This window comes from Pongo pygmaeus, chromosome 19, assembly GCF_028885625.2.
Source record: "Pongo pygmaeus isolate AG05252 chromosome 19, NHGRI_mPonPyg2-v2.0_pri, whole genome shotgun sequence".
Classification (NCBI taxonomy): domain Eukaryota; kingdom Metazoa; phylum Chordata; class Mammalia; order Primates; family Hominidae; genus Pongo; species Pongo pygmaeus.
The window spans coordinates 46464267-46481301 of record NC_072392.2 but is presented as its reverse complement, the minus strand read 5'-3'; the positions used below and the strand labels follow the sequence as shown (position 1 = coordinate 46481301).

The window sequence follows — 17035 nt, the reverse complement described above, 5'->3', positions numbered from 1 at the left end:
AATTAAATTTTCACACACACACATTTTAACATTCCTGATTGTAAGAGTAATCCATGTTTATCATAGGAAGTTTGGAAAATACAGAAATTTCTGCCTGCTTTTCCTTGCTATATGTAACTACAGGATCTTAAATACCTTAGACTAAAGTTTGGCAATTTTTTCCTGTAAAAAACCAGACAGCAAATATTTCAGACTTTTTAGATGCAAAAGTCTTTGTTGAAACTACTCAACTTTGCCCTTTGATCACTGGATTTTCCTTCTTTAGTTTGTTAATATAGTAAATTATACTGACTTACTCTGAAATGTCGAAGGAGAAAGCAGCCACACACAATATATAAAAATATAGCTGTGGCTGTGTGTCAATACAATTTTAGTTACAAAAACAGGTGGTGGGCAAGATTTGGCTCCAGAGCTATAATTCATTAAGCCCTTATCTTCGCCTACTTTACTGGGCTTATAACTTATTTGTCAAATGAAATAAATTGACATATATATGTTCCAGGTACTGTGCTAAAACCATAGATAAAAGGCCAATGGAGAAAGACATGTAGTGTATTCAAAAGTGAGGTGGGAAACAGGAGAAAAAGTTGTTTTCCAGAAACAGCTGAAAAAGTCATGCTTTATTAACTATGGAAGCACTTGACCTGAGTCTTGCAGGACTTTAAAGCATATTTTTAAATAAAAGAATTAATCTTATAACATTTTATATTCAAAGACAAGCCTACCTTGGAATAAGAAAGTGCTATTTGTTGAAACACAGCATCATCTGGTGATTTACTATATGTGGCAAGTCCTTGTTCATCATCATCAAAAGGGTAGTTAACCACCAAAGAACCTATAAGGGAAAAGAGGAAAAGGTATCATGTTGTCTGTTTCAAGATGGATTATTAACATAAAGCTTTTCAGAATACTGCCAGAGAAGAGAAAACAATAAAATTTGCCAAGCAGAATTTCCTCAACAGAAATGAAAATTACACTAATTTCTTCAATAGAAAATCAAAGTGAATAAGTGAGAAAATATCTTTCAAATGGCTAATTTTCTAAAGCCACAAAAAAAGATTTATAGTACTTCTACCAAACAGTCTACCTCAAAAAAATAAGCATCAACACAGAAAGGACTAGCAACAAAAGAAAAAAACAGATGTATGGGATTCCATCAAAATCAAAAACTTTTATGCATCAAGGACATAAGAAAGAGAAAAGACAGCCTATAGAATGGGGGAAAATATTTTGCAAGCCTGAAAATATTTTGCAAGTCCAGTATTTAAAAACTCTTACAACTTAACAACAAAGACAAAAACTCAATTAAAAATTGGGCAAAGGACTTGAACAGATATTTCTCCAAAGAAGATAGATAAATGGCCAACAAGCTCATGAAAAGATCCTCGGCATCATTAGTTATTGGGGAAATGCACACCAAAACCAAAATGAGGTCCTACTTCTCACCCACTAAGACAGCTATAATAATAAAAATAGAAAATAATAAGTGGTGGTGAGGCTATGAAGAAACTGGAACCTCATACATTGCCGGTGGGAATGTAAAATAGTCCAGCCTCTGTGGAAAACAGTTTGACAATTCCTCAAAAAGCTTAACATGGAATTATCATATGACAATTTCACTCCTAGGTGTACACCCAAAAGAACTGAATACAGGGGCTGCATACAGTAGTTCATGCCTATAATCTCAGCACTTTGGGAGGCCAAGGCAGGTGGATTGCTTGAGCCCAAGAGTTCAAGATCAGCCTGGGCAACACTGGGAGACCCTGTCTCTACAAAAAATTAAAAATAAGCCAGGTGTGGTGGTGCATGCCTGCAGTTCCAGCTACTTGGGAGGCTGAGGTGGGAGGATTGCCTGAGTTCAGGAGTTTGAGGCTGCAGTGAGCCATGATCACACCACTTACACTCCAGCCTGGGTATCAGAGTGAGACTCTGTTTCAAAACAAGTGGGGCACGGGGAAAAGAAAACAGGAACTCAAATAGATATTTGAATGCCAATGGGCATAGAAGCATTTTTCACTGTAGTCAAAGTCAAAACAACCCAAATGTCCATCAGTAAGTAAATGGATAAAGCAAATGTGATATTGATATATACATATGTATATACAATGTACTATTATTCAACCATAGAAAGGAATGAAGTACTGATATATGCTACAACATGAGTGAACCTTGAAAACACTATGCTAAATGAAAGAAGCCAGACACGAAAGGTCACATGTTATAGGATTCCATTTCTATGAAATATCCAGAATAGGTAAATCCCTAGAGACAGAACAAAGATTGGTGGTTACCAGAGGTTAAGGGGAGAAGGGAAAGGGGAGTCACTGTTAAACGGCTGTGGGGTATCCTTTTGTGGAGATAAAAATGTTTTGGAACAAGATAGAGGGGGCAGTTGCAAAACACTATGAATGCACTAAATGCCACTAGAATTATGTAAACTTGACCTCAATAAAAAAATTAGTATCAAAATTTTTGAAATTTTATGAAAAAGAATATAGCTTTCCCCTATATTCTTTCAAGATCCTTCTAAATTATAAAGATGGCAGTGAAAGGAATCAGAACATTCTGCCCCAGAATATGACTCTTCAGCATATTAATTATTTAGAGCTGAAGGCAACTGAGAAACAGCAGATGCAGGAAAGGCTATCTACCCTCCCTCTTTCTGCCTAAAATTAGGGCATAAATTTCCCGTGAGAAAGGCACCTTCCTGGTACCATCAGACATGGGATAGTCAACACCAAGATGAGTTGACACAAACAAACCTTAGTAAAATAACCCTCATCTTTCATTAGTTTCCCCCGCGTATTTCCTAGTCACTTTCCCACAATTTATTACCCCTAGAAGTCTAAACCCCTTCCTTTGTGTAGTCACTTTTCCACAAGGTATTACCCTTTGTTATAAGAGCACTAAGTCCTTAACACTAACTGCTTTTTTGAGGGTTTCACGTCTTTCCTACGAACTCCCCCACTGGCTGTTGCCTGTGCCACGTACAAACATCAAATAAAATTTGTATGCTTTTTTCTTTTAATCTGTCTTTTGTCAGCTTAATTCACAAGCTCCAGCTGCAGAATCTATGAGGATTTTTTACTCCTGTACAGCAACAAAGAAATTCTCCTTCAAACTGCTTTGCCAAGATTTCAAACTCCATTTAAATAAGGATTTTAAGATGAGAAAACAAAGTATGTCATGGAAAGAAAGATGTCTGCATGACTGAAGACTCCTACCTCTCACCATGCCAAGGTCTGGATACCACATCTGTAAATCTGTGACTTATTCTCACTGGAATGTAACTATTATTAACTTTCTAGATTTAGCCAACATGATGTGTGATTTATTATGAGAATATTTTTAAAGCTCTAAATAAAAAGTGAATTCTATCAAACATAGCGTTAAACACATAAAATATAATAAAAGAAAACAAAAAACTTATTTTGCCAAGCAGGGTATAACTTCATAGTTCTTATTTGACTCTTTGAGAACAATATATGATTACCAACTGTAGAAGTACTTTTTTCTACGATTGGCAATCTTTCAAAGCAATTTTTGGAGAATCTCAACCTCCTAAATCTAAATATCCATCAGTACGTACTGTCATTCTAAAATGGCAGGCCACTCTATATGACATGAAGTCTCCACTATGATACTTCTGGATATTCCAATAAATGTTGAAACTAAATTTCTTCCCCATTGCCCCTGGTGCTAATACTTGTCACTTTTTTTTTTTTTTTTTAGCAGTTTTACTGATGTAATTCAAATACCATGCAATTCACCCATTTAAAGTTGTTTATATTCACAGGGTTGTACAACCACTACCACTACCCAGTTATAGGACATTTTCATAACTCCAAAAAGAAACCCCAAAATCCATTAGCAGTCACTCCCCTATCACCTCCTACCACTATTCACTCCAGCCCAATGTGATCTTTAATCTACTTTCTGTCTCCATGGATATGCCTATTCTAAAAATTTCATAAAAATATAATCATTAACTTGATAAAGAAAAAAATAATAATCCTGCACTATGTGGTCTCTTATGACTGGCTTTTGTCACTTAGCGTAAGGTTTCAAGGATCTATGTTGTAGCATGTATCAGCACTTGATTCCTTTTCGAGCCAAATAATATTCATTGTAAGGACAGACCACATTTTCTTTACCTATTTATCAGATGATGGTTGTTTGGGTTGTTTCTACTTTTTTGTTATTGTGAATAATCCTGAATGAACGTTCATGTACATTGAACATTCATATACATGAGCACTGTACATTAAATGAGTGAACATTTTGTTCAAGTGAGTTTATGTGTGGACACATTTTGGTTCTCTTGGGTACTGATATCTTCACTCTTATTCGCAATCTTAGTTGGACATTGTGGCGATTTTTAATCTTGACACTCATCCTGTTCAACCGATCCGTCCCTGCTAAATTATATGGAGGTATATGAGCTCAGGTACTACATGAGAATGTGGTCATTCTGCTGCAGTTAAGGATATACCAAGTACAAAAGAGAATATCAAAATCTAAATTTACATAAAAGAGTTTATTAAACTTCAGGGAGAAAACAGAACTAAACATTTGGATCAATTTTTATGAGTGACAAAGAATATGTTACCAAGTTCCCAGGTGAGAGATAAATACAAAATACCTGAAGAACCATGAGAGGAAGAGGAGAGGAGGAGGAAGAGCAGAGTAGGGGGACAGGCAGGGGAGAAGGAGAGGAGAGGAGAAAAAAGACAAGACAGAGAAGAAAGGAGAGAGGAGGTAAGAGAAGGGAGAGAGTAGTAGGTGAGAAAAGAGAGAAGAAAGGGGTGGAGAGAAGAGATGGGGGTAGAAGGAGAAGAGAAGAGGAGGAAAAAAAAAGAGAGAAAGAAGGAGGAAAGAAACAGCCAGGACATTGGCTGAAAAAGTAATGAGAAAAGACCTTTACTGTTGTCTGCCATAAAAGCAGTAACAGGATACTCGTTTTAAGAAAGCATAACACTACAAACAGATAAAATTCCACCAGGATTTCCAAATGCTCTCAACAAGAACTAATTAGTAGAATATAAAGTTGCCATACCTCCATGCAGGTTTGCTGAAAGTACAAATGGATAGGACTTCATCCAGCTCATTACAGCAATAGTTTCTGGTTGCGTAGGATCTGTGATCTGAACAAACTGGTCTGGGAAATTTCGGTTCAGGTCAAAGTTGTTGCTGTTGTTTCTGCCAATTACACTTATTGAATCTCCTGTATGATATGATAAAGGATTTGAATATAAGCTATGTTCACTTATATTTTATTCCAACACATACTACTTCAGATACCTTAACTCAAGGCAAATGTGAACACATCAGGCTTCGCTATTATCAATCACCTATGATTATGAAACTGTCTTTGCAAAATTATAACAGTAAGAGAAATCTGACATGGTTGACTCTACCTTTTTTTTTTTTTGAGATGGAGTCTCACTCAGTCACCCTGGCTGGAGTGCAGTGGCGCAATCTCTGCTCACTGCAACCACCATCTCCCGGGTTCAAGCGATTCTCCCGTCTCAGCCTCCCAAGTAGCTGGGATTACAGGCACCTGCCAGCATGCCCAGCTAATTTTTGTATTTATTAGTAGAGATGGGGTTTCACCATGTTGGCCAGGCTGGTCTTGAACTCCTGACATCAGGTGACCCGCCCCCCTCAGCCTCCCAAAGTGCTAGGATTACAGGAGTGAGCCACCACGCCCGGCCAGACTCCACCTTACTTCTAACCTCCAAGCTGTCCTTGGTCATTCCTGGGCATCGGCCAAGCTAACTTTGGGAGAAATTTAGCTTAGGGTTTAATCTTAAAGCAAGGATGATAACAACCTTTCCCAAAACTAAACCACCTTTGTAAAACTAATGAAAGGTCACAAGGTTGGGATTATAAGAGGGGCCTGAATTTGGCTAACATGTATGTGTAATTAAAGGATAACCAGTCATCGTTTTGGAAGTTGTAAGATTTGTAACTTCCCCAACTACTCCTGTAGATAACATCACTACTGTAGAACCTAAGATTGGCCTTCTGAGATGCTTTTCCGACTTTTGCATTTCTGACAACCAGCTGACGTCACCTGGACCAGTGACTTGTAACTCAGCTGGTCCTGTGGTTCCCAACTAGAAGCTGACTCAGCACATGAGGACTGTTTTCCACATCCCTATGATTTCATCCCCAACCAATCAACCCATTCTCTAGTCCCTTGTCCATCAAACTATTTTTGAAAAACCCTAACCTCTGAGCCTTCGGGGAGACTGATTTGAGTGATAACTCCAATTCTCCTGCGTGGCTGGCCTTGCATTAATTAAACTCTTTACTGCGATACCATGGTCTCAATGAACTGTTTTGCCTTTGCAGCAGGCAGGAAGAACCTGTCAGGCATTACTTTTTTTTTTTTTTTCTTTTTTTTTGAGATGGAGTCTCGCCTTGTCGTGCAGGCTGGAGTGCAATGGCGCAATCTCGGCTTACTGCAACCTCTGCCTCCTGGGTTCACGCCATTCTCCTGCCTCAGCCTCCCGAGTAGCTGAGATTACAGGTGTGCGCCACCACGCCCAGCTAATTTTTTGTATCTTTAGTAGAGATGAGGTTTCACCATGTTGGCCAGGCTGGTCTCGAATTCCTGACCTCGTGATCCACCCACCTTGGCCTCCCAAAGTGCTGGGATTACGGGTGTGAGCCACAGCGCCTGGCCAGGCATTACGGTTAAAACACATCTTTTTCACATTGTGTGTTTAAAAACTGTATCTCTTCCAGATATTTTGAACAGAGAGGTAAAACCATTATCTTTTCATTTTTGCCCTCTGCTTATAATCTGGAAGGAAAAATATTCCAATTAGACAAATTATATTAAAGCACTGTTTAAGTGTCAATAATCCACATATAATGACATGATCACAATGTTGAGTGGAAATTACTGATCAGAGGGGAACTCTATTTTTTTTTTTGAGACAGAGTCTCACTCTGTGGCCTAGACTGTAGTGCAGTGGCGCCATCTCGGCTCACTGCTACCTCCACCTCCCGGGTTCAAGCAATTCTTGTGCCTCAGTCTCCCGAGTAGCTGGAATTACAGGTGTGTGCCACCACGTCCAGCTAATTTTTTGTATTTTTAGTAGAAACAGGGTTTCACCATGTTGGCCAGGCTGCTCTTGAACTCCTGGCCTCAAATGATCCATCCACCTCGACCTCCCAAAGTGCTGGGATTATAAGCGTGAGCCACCGCGCCTGGCTGGGAACGCTATACTCCTCTCTGTACTTGTATAAAGCTCACTAAGACATTGTAAGAAATAGAGCAAATGAAAAGAAAATTGTGATATGCTCACATTAAAGTGATCACAAAAAGGTAAAGTTAGCCAAGAGCACAGCTGGAAGTTTAACCTGATGGAGGAGAAAGTTCAATTTAAGCTTAACTGTGCATATTCCATTTTAATAGGGAGTGGGAGCCTTACTATTGTCATTGTAATGAGAAAAATTGCAAGAGACTGAAGAAAACTGGAGGGCTCACTAGTGTAATCAGTTCCACCTTTCAGAAAGGTCTGGGGAGTATGTAGGAGGGATTTGTGGCACTGACAAAGAATGAGAACCTTAGGGGAAAAAATCTGAAATATATACATATATAAGTAAGATCTTGTGCCTATTTGTTCAAGTGAGCTTCTGGGGTACTAATGACCAACTTCTGGGTACTAATGACCAACTAATGACCAACTGATCTTCCCAGTGGTCAGGTCAGTGCTAGTAATAAGTCATCAGGCTCCATATTATACTATGGTGCCTGATAGATATCATTGCCTGGAAGAAATCATGGGCTGGGAAAAGATGAATTCTTACTCTCCCAGTGTTGTGCGTAAGGGTCTGCTGTCCCATCCCACACTATAACGCCCGAGGAGAGATGGGTTTGCCCAGGGAAGGCAAAGAAATGGGAAGTCAATAAATTAGCAAGTCTGGAATATGCACAGAGAGTAGAACTGAGAGTCAAAACAGAGTCACTGACTCAGAGAGATATCTGGTTTGGTTTTTCACTTATGAAATAAGGTTCCCAAAATAATGATTTAATAAGAACTGTAAACCCAAAATAAAATTCTAAGGCCCCACTCAATAGGCAGGGCCTATCTGAACAGATTCCCTCCTCTTGACCAGGGCACTCCAAAGTTAACCTGAAAGACTGGTTCAGGCCATGATGGGAAATGGGGGTCGGACATGCCTCATTATGCCTCCTCTCTTTTGGAAATCAGGAAAAGTCAATCAGCATTAATACCAACACAGACCTTAAGTCTGATAAGAAATATTTACAATCTATTCTCTGTGAAGCCTGCTACCTGGAGGCTTCATCTGCATGATCAAACTTTGGTAACTACAACCTCTTATCCTAACTCAGACATTCCTTTCGATTGATAATAAATCTTTCAACCCTCGCTCCCTTTCTGGACCAAGCCAATGTATATCTTAAATGTATCTGACTGATGTCTCATGTCTTCTTAAAACGTTTAAAACCAAGCTGCACCCTGACTACCCTGAACACATGTTCTCAGGGTCTGAGGGCTGTGTCATGGGCCATGGTCACTCATATTTGGCTCAGAATAAATCTCTTCAAATATTTTACAGAGTTTGACTCTTTGTCAACAGAACTATTGCTAAAATAAAACAATCTGTAAAAGTCTTATACTCTATTTCTAGTAAATAAGAACCATTACCAAGTGGAAAACACCACTAAATATATAAATTTGATCACATAATTGTTGAACAGACCAGATCATCATATAAGAATACAAGAGCTAAAATCGATCATAAATTAAAAGGAAAAAAAATTGGAAGAAATTCCAAAAGAATCAGTTCAAATTCTCTTCTCCATCAAAATAATCATTCCATATGATGATCAAATGATTAACAATTAATAGCTATTCTTTACCTTCCTGGGACTTTTCATACCCATCAGGATTCATGGATGGCATAAGGTGAATTCTAGTGCTATGAACCAAATCTGTGACTTCAGGGTCTGTTCCAAAGTTCTTACAAAGGTATTCGATGAGGTTCAACAGCAGTTCTCTTCCAACCACTTCATTTCCATGCATATTTCCAATGTACTTAAATTCTGGTTCACCTGAAAACAAAATAATTACATGGAAGGCTTTTTTTCCTTCTTAATCATCATGGACTCTGTTTTTTTCCCCAACATATATAAATCCTGTACTAAAAAATTTTTTAAACATGTATTTTGGCAAAGGAGGCAGAAAAAACCTTCAGAAACATCTTATAAAGCAACTTCCTTACTAATACATATGTCTGAGCAGGCTCAAAGCATATATATGCCATATAACATAAATAAATAAAACACTATTAGCAGAATAAATATAATCTATGCACATATTAAATACCATGCCTAATATGGGTTAGCAAAAGGATTTCCTTCTTTTCTGGGAAAAGATTGGTTATATTTTCTTTTTTGCTTTCTTTTAATTTTAGTTAGGTTTTCTTAGTGTCAGTTATACGAACTGTAGGCAACCTTTCTGAATGAAACATAGCAATATTGAACATGGCTTTTAGGGGCACTACTGAAATTATGTGTAAGACCATACCAATTACCTGGTTCGTGGACACCTGGATTATCAGATATCTCCATCACATAAAGTTCTCTTGACTCTACTGATTTTCCCAATGAATAAAGCCGGGTAATGTTAGGATATTCATTGGCAAACCTTCTCAAGAAGATTTCCATATCAGGGAAATGGTGGTGGTGAAAGTCCTTTGGCTGCATTGGCTGGTAGGAGGATGATGTTCCAGAAAGAATATTAGGTATAGCAACTGTGCTAGCAGTTGCTACAGCCTCTGTCGTGTCAGGGATTACTGAAGTTACAGTTGGCCTAAGAGAAAAATCCACCTCTGTAGCTGGTCCTTCTTTCACCACTACATTAGTAACAGCCAATGGCAGATACCTGAAAAAAAAGTTTGAAAAAGTAAATGGTTTATAGTTAAGACATACAATGCTTTAATATTATAAAAGCACAGTAGCCTTTTCATCCTCTTACACTTAGCGATCTATCAAAACTCAAACTAAATAAAGAGAGATGTGTAAATTTAAGAGTTTTAGGACATTATCTCACAAAGAACTCCAGATTGAACAACTATTTCTCTCACCAAATCTTCTCAAGTACCACACACTAGAATGTACACCAAAAAAATTACCCTCAAAGGAAAGAACATGTTGAAAGATGTGGTTGTTACTCCATTGTAACCACTGCTACAGTACTCAAGGGATAAATTATACAATTCTTTGCAATGTCTTATCAAACTGACATTCCAACTTCTTTTTCAAGTAGGAAAGCTCAAGATTAAAGGTTATCAATTAAATCCTTATCAAAGTGAGCTTCCAGAAAGCTTTCCAGGGGAGGTGGGAAACCACTCATTTAATATATTAGAAAGCTGATAAGACAGTTCTTCAAAATGTCATTTACAGAGCAATGGGTTTTTTCTACTCTGGTATACAGTTAGCTTTAAGGCAATGCTTTACACAGCTGAATATCTTTTCAAGTTTTAAAAATTGTCCTTCCTCTAATGCTACAACTATGCTTCACATCCCATTGTACTATTAGACTATGTGACAAAAAACTCCACAATAGTATTTTCTTATTATAAAAGGAGAAAAATCAGAAAATAAGGAAAAAATAAAAGCCACAAAAAATAAACAACATGTACTAGACTATATTTCTGTCTTGGACATAAAACAGAGACTTGACATTTTAACTAAGAGTCTACATAGTTTAAATTCTTACCCAGTTAAAACTACTGTAAGGTTATAAGTTCCAGGAACAAGTAATCGGTAGAAATCACCAAATCTGCCTGTTGTGATATTATGATTAATACCAGCCACTGAGATGGTTGCATTCCCTAAACCAGATCCTGTTATGGAATCTTTAACAAATCCTTTCACTCCAATGTGAACCTAAGAAGACAAGAATCCAAGATCAGAGACGGTGAATTTGGAAGGCAAGAGGGCATAATTTCTCTCTGCACTGATACTAGAATTTCTAAAAAATAAAGTGACTCTTCCCTCTCCCCCAAAACATTTTCAATCCCTTGAAGTTTAAATAAAATACAGACAGAAGTATTAAATCCTTAAACTTAAGTCATGTGTCTGAACACGACACTAGTAGGGTGCTTTTAAAATTCCCTCTCCTCAAACCCAGATTTCTAATTTTCTCAACAAGGTGTAATTGCTGGTGTATTCAATTGCTGTATTAGTCTGGGTGATGTTGAAATTAAACTGATGTCCATGGTTCATATAGTGGTAAAGGCTCACTAGCAAATATGATCACATGACATTGTAAGAACCTGAAGTACAAATTTGGCTAATTATTTCAGTTTGTATAAGTAAGTGTTCCAAGATAGGAAAAGGAAGCCCTATGGAGCAGAGAGCTGGGGGTAAGGGGCAGGGGAAGCAGAGCTAGAATATGTTTTAATAGATTATAATCTAATAATCTTTAAAGATAATTTATAATCTTAAGTAATAAAAACAGATAAAGGACATCTAATACTGTATAGATTATCATTCACATGCATCCAAATTTCTCCCTTATTTAATGCTGTTTCTATACCCCAACCTTCCAGTCATCTACTTTTACCTTTTCAATCAATGTGATCAAAGACTCACGATTGTTTTCCCATTCCTGTCGAAGCTGTGAAGCAGGTGGGTACTTGCAACAAGACAGTTCTAATGTGATCTCAAAACAGTTGGCCCACACATAATTGTAATCTTGCATACCACCTATAGCATGGAAAAAATAAGTTTACTCTCAGAAGGAAAATAATTCTACCCTCCAAAAGACTGAAGAAATTAAATCAGCCATCTCTGCATGTATAAATTTTCTTTTCATTAAATTGTTTGAAATTGGAGAAGGCATCTGAACTATAGTGGAGGCTAAGAAGGAAGATTAAAAGGAATATACATTGAAAAAGAATATATAGTGAAAAAATACATTTAATTAATAGGATGAGCAGTTATAAAAAGTATGAATATATCAGTTAATACCAGTAACAATAATAATAGCAGCTTTGTGTGTTTACTATACACCAGACCTATTCCAAGAGCTTTATGCGTATTAGCATTTAATCTTTACAGCAATTATATGAGGCAGATACTACTATTTCATCCATTTTACAGATATGAAAAGTAGGGCACAAAGAAGTTAAGATTTATAACAGAATGATAATAAAGGGTACACATCTCAAAGTTGTGAAGGATATTCATGCTGAAACATTATTAAGTACCTATGATTCTAACTGTACTTCCCTTTATCAAGAAGGTGGCAAGAGAAAAAAGAAAGACTGTTATCTAGGGTGGCACAGCTACACAAATCAGCGGAAAATAAGACACAATAAATTCTTTCAAAATGTGTTAAATGGAAGATGGAACTTAAAAGGGAATAAGCATCCATGGTCTATCACCTTCACCACGTTTGTACCTATATAAGCCCACACACTCATTTTGTTGACAGCCTGTTACCCTATCATTCTTGTCACTTGATTTTCTCACATCTTGTTTTTAGTGGATAAAGACTAAAAAGTGGAGAAAGGAGTGGGTGTAACTTCTCTATGATCTCACCTTGCTCCTGCAAAGTACAAATGTGGATTTTAAGGGTCATCTTTCCTCAACCCCAGTGCATCTCAGATGATGTCACACAGGATCCTTCAGATCAGGAGGGAGAATAACTGATGATCTGATTATATTCATGTTTATCCATGTTAATTCAGCACTTACAAATAATGCCAAGCATTTGTTTCCCTTTCATTGACAGCACCAAAAGATATGCTTCCATCATAGGTTCTTCTGCCACTTACTCCCCTTGGCATTAACATGGGTCTTTATTTATTTATTTATATGCAAAGTGAATGTTAGATGATCACAAAAGACACTTCAAACCCTCGCATTCTATGATGTTTAAAAATACATGCTGATTTAGGCTGGGTGCAATGGCCCATGCCTGTAATCCTAGCACTTTGTGAGGTGGAGGCAGGCAGATTGCCTGAGCTCAGGAGTTCGAGACTAGCCTGGGCAACATGGTGAAACTCTGTCTCTACTAAAAATACAAAAAATTAGCTGGGTATGGTGGCACATGCCTGTAGTCCCAGCTACTCGGGAGGCTGAGGCAGAAGAATCGCTTGAACCCAGGAGGCAGAGGTTGCAGTTAGCAGAGATAGTGCCACTGCACTCCAGCCTGGGCAACAGAGTGAGTCTCCATCTCCAAAACAAAAACAAAAACATGCTGATTTGATTATAAGAGAAAAGGCAGGGAGAGAACATGAAAAACAGACAATTCTGAAACCTGTTTCTGGAGAAAGGCCAATGTCATAGTTTTAAGCACAGCTTATTAGGAGTTCATCAAAGAACCGGGGCTTATAAAACATTGAAGAAAAGCAAACAATACAGCAAAAATAACAAAACTTTGACAGAAATAAAATCGCAGCAATATTATTGGAGCCTAAACTCTTAACCTCATTTTTGCTGAAGTTGTATTACGGTGCTTTGAAACACATCTAGTTCTTGAAATATGCACACCTTACCTAATGCAATGTGCTCCATTGCACTGGCATGTTTATAGGATAGATATTGGTAAGACAAAAAAGTTAGGTTAAGTGTACGCACCAAAAACTTGTAAAGAAGAAATTGGGCAAAGAACCTTTAAAAATCCAGGACTCCGTGAACTCTAACCAATGCCATTTTGAATAAGTACAAGGAAGAAAACTGAACACAATCCTAAAGTTACCCAAGCAGGATCACAAGGATGCTGGTGACGTGACATCTCATCTCAGGAGATGATCTGATTATATTCATATTCATCCATGTTAATTCAGCACTTACAAATAACGCCAAGCGTTTGTTTCCAATCAGAAGAGGGGACAACTACATCCATAAATAATTAAATATGATAGCACAGGACAGTGGTGAATGTTGTACAGCAATGTAAATGTACTTAATGCGAGGGAATTGTACCCTCAAAAACAGTTACAGTGGTAAATTTTATATTATGTATACTTTACCACAATTTAAAAAATGAAACAGGCTGGGAGAGGTGACTCAGGTCTGTAATCCTAACACTTTGGGAGGCTGAGGGCAGTACCTAGAATAGTGCCTGGCATATAGTAGGTGCTCAATAAATATTTTGGAAGGCTGGGCAGACTGCTTGAGCTCAGGAGTTTGAGACCAGCCTAGGCAACATAGCAAAACCCCATCTCTACAAAAAATACAAAAAAATTAGCTGGGCATGCTGGCACATGCCTGTCATCATAGCTACTCAGGAGGTTGAGATGGGAGGACTGCTTAAGCTCAGGAGTTCAAGGCTGCAGTGAGCCAAGATTGCGCCACTGCACTCCAGTCTGGGTAACAAAGTAAGACCTATCTTGAAAAAAAAGAAAAAAATGATATTAATAATAGAGATAATACGGGTCTATGCCACTAATTTCAATTTTGGAGTTGAGGGAAGATCTATAAAGGCTTCTTGGGGAGGCAGTTTTTTAGTTATATGTTAAAGATAAAACTATGAGTCAGCCAAAAGGATGTGGGGGTTCAGGAGCACTGCAGTCAGGGGAAATGGCTTTGTAAAGGTGGAGGCTGCTGGTGTATGCTGACCACCAGCTATGAGGCTGATCAGGCCACAGAATGAGGGCAGCAGCACAGAGCTGCAGGGATGTCATGAATGGTGAGGCTGGAAAGGTAAGTGGGGTCTAAAGGAGGCTGAGGATAAAGTTTTCTGTGGCTTTTTCCAAAGCATAAAAAAAAAAAAATGGCATTTCATTTGTTAGCTTTGAACAGAAAAGTAGTATGATGAATAGAAGACAGTACGGTCTGGAAAGGCATGGGGGATTGGAAGCAAAAAGCCCAGTTAGGCAGTTTCTTACAATGATACAAGTAAAAAGTAATTAGGCCTAAAATGATGTGGTGGCAACTCTGTGGAAGAGAAGGGAAAGATGTGAGATAAGATACTGACAGGATCTGATAGATAGTGGGAGTTGAGAGAAAGAAAGGAATCAAAGAGGACCTCTAGCCTGATCAATTGGGCTAATGATGATGCCATTAACAGAGAAAAAATAAGGTCTGTAAGAGTAACTGAGCAGAAAGGGGCATGTTGAATTTGAGGTATTTGTAGAATATTTAGACAGAAATACCCAAGAAGGAATTCAAAAAGACAGGTCTGGAGCTTGGGGAGAAGAGTAGTCCCTTTCCAGAAATGATCATTTAAGACTAGGAAGTTCAGTTTTCATTCAGCAAATATTTATTGAGCACCTACTATATGCCAGGCACTATTCTAGGCGCTTGGGGATACGGTGATGAACAAAACAGACAAGGTCCCCGCTTTCTCATAACATTCTTTTAAAATTTAAAAACTTTAAATTCTAAAATATAAAAAACTTATAAAATTCTTACATAGGGGAAGCAGACAGTAAACAAATATAAATAAGAAAAATATCAGATAGTGAGAAGTGCTATGCAGAATTTTTTTTTTTTTTTTTTTTGGAGACTGAGTCTCACTCTGTCGCCAGGCTGGAGTGCAGTGGTGCGATCTTGGCTCACTGCAACCTCCACCTCCCAGGTTCAAGTAATTCTCCTGCCTCAACCTCCCGAGTAGCTAGGACTACAGGCTCATGCCACCACACCCAGTTAATTTTTTGTATTTTTAGTAGAGATGGGGTTTCACCATGTTGGCCAGGCCGGTCTCTATCTCTTGACCTCGTGATCCACCCGCCTCAGCCTCCCAAAGTGCTGGGATTACAGGTGTGAGCCACCGCGCCCAGCCTAGAAAATTTAAGTAGAGTGATGTGATACAGCTAGCAATTGGTGGCAACTAGAGACTAGGTAGTCATAAAAAGGCTTCATGACGAGGTAATATTAAGTCAAGATCTGAAAAACAAGATGCAGCCAGCCTAGTAAAAGTCAGCGGGAAGAACATTTCAAAGGCAGGGGGAAAAGTTTGGTAAGTGTAAGGAACAGAAAGAAAGCTAATGTGGCTGGACAATAACAGACAAGGGAAGAATGGCACAAGATGAGGTTGAGGGATTCTGGCAAAACAACATCATAAACAGCTTTGGCAGCTAGGGTAAGAAGTTGGGGATTTTATTCTAAGTGCAGTAGGAACCACAGGAGGGATTTGGTTTTTGTTTTATTGCGCTAAAGAACACATAATACAAAATTCACCATATTAACCATTTTTACATGTACAGTACAATAGTGTTAACTATATTCACATTGTTGTGCAATAGAGCTCTAGAACATTTTCTTTTTTTTTTTTTGAGACGGAGTTTCGCTCTTGTTGCCCAGGCTGGAGTGCAATGGCTCGATCTCGGCTCACTGCAACCTCCGCCTCCCAGGTTCAAGCAATTCTCCTGCCTCAGCCTCCCAAGTAGCTGAGATTACAGGCAGGCACCACTACGCCCGGCTAATTTTGTATTTTTTTAGTACAGACAGGGTTTCCCCATGTTGAGGCTGGTCTTGAACTCCTGACCTCAGGTGATCCGCCCGCCTCGGCCTCACAAAGTGCTGGGATTACAGGCGTGAGCCACTGCGCCCAGCCCTAGAATATTTTCATCTCGAAAAAAATGAAGCTCTATATCCATTATAAACAACTCCCCTTTTGCCACTCTCCCCAGCTCCTGGCAACCACCTTTCTACTTTCTGTTTCTAAGAGTTTGACTACTTTAGATACTTCATATAAGTGAAATCATGCAGTATTTTGTCTTTTTGGCTTATTTCACTTAGCGTAATATCCCTAAGGTTCAGCCATGTTATAGCATATGATAGGATTTCCTCCTTTTCTAAGGCTGAATAAGATTCCATTTTTTGTATATACAAACTCTTCTTTATCCACTCATCTGTCAATTGACATTTGGTTGCTTCCACCTCTTGGTAATTGTGAATAATGCTGCAATGAACATGGGTATGTGATGATTCATGATGTAGAGCATCTTTTCAATGTTTGTTGGCCATGTGTATATCTTCTTTAGAGAAATATCCATTTAAGTCCTCCGCCCATTTTTAAATTAGATTATTTGT

General features: G+C 38.3%; 1 protein-coding gene across 1 annotated transcript in view; it reads right to left on the bottom strand.

The window, feature by feature from the left end:
- The window catches only part of CPD (carboxypeptidase D), an 86590-nt gene that overhangs the window by 32989 nt on the left and 36566 nt on the right, over positions 1-17035 (bottom strand). Inside the window, exons 3-8 of the mRNA XM_054459895.2 lie at positions 11613-11755; positions 10764-10933; positions 9577-9926; positions 8903-9094; positions 5057-5224; positions 726-835 (exon numbers count right to left, since the gene is read on the bottom strand). Coding sequence (XP_054315870.2) covers positions 726-835; positions 5057-5224; positions 8903-9094; positions 9577-9926; positions 10764-10933; positions 11613-11755 — 1133 coding nt within the window. The remainder of the gene's footprint in view (positions 1-725; positions 836-5056; positions 5225-8902; positions 9095-9576; positions 9927-10763; positions 10934-11612; positions 11756-17035) is intronic.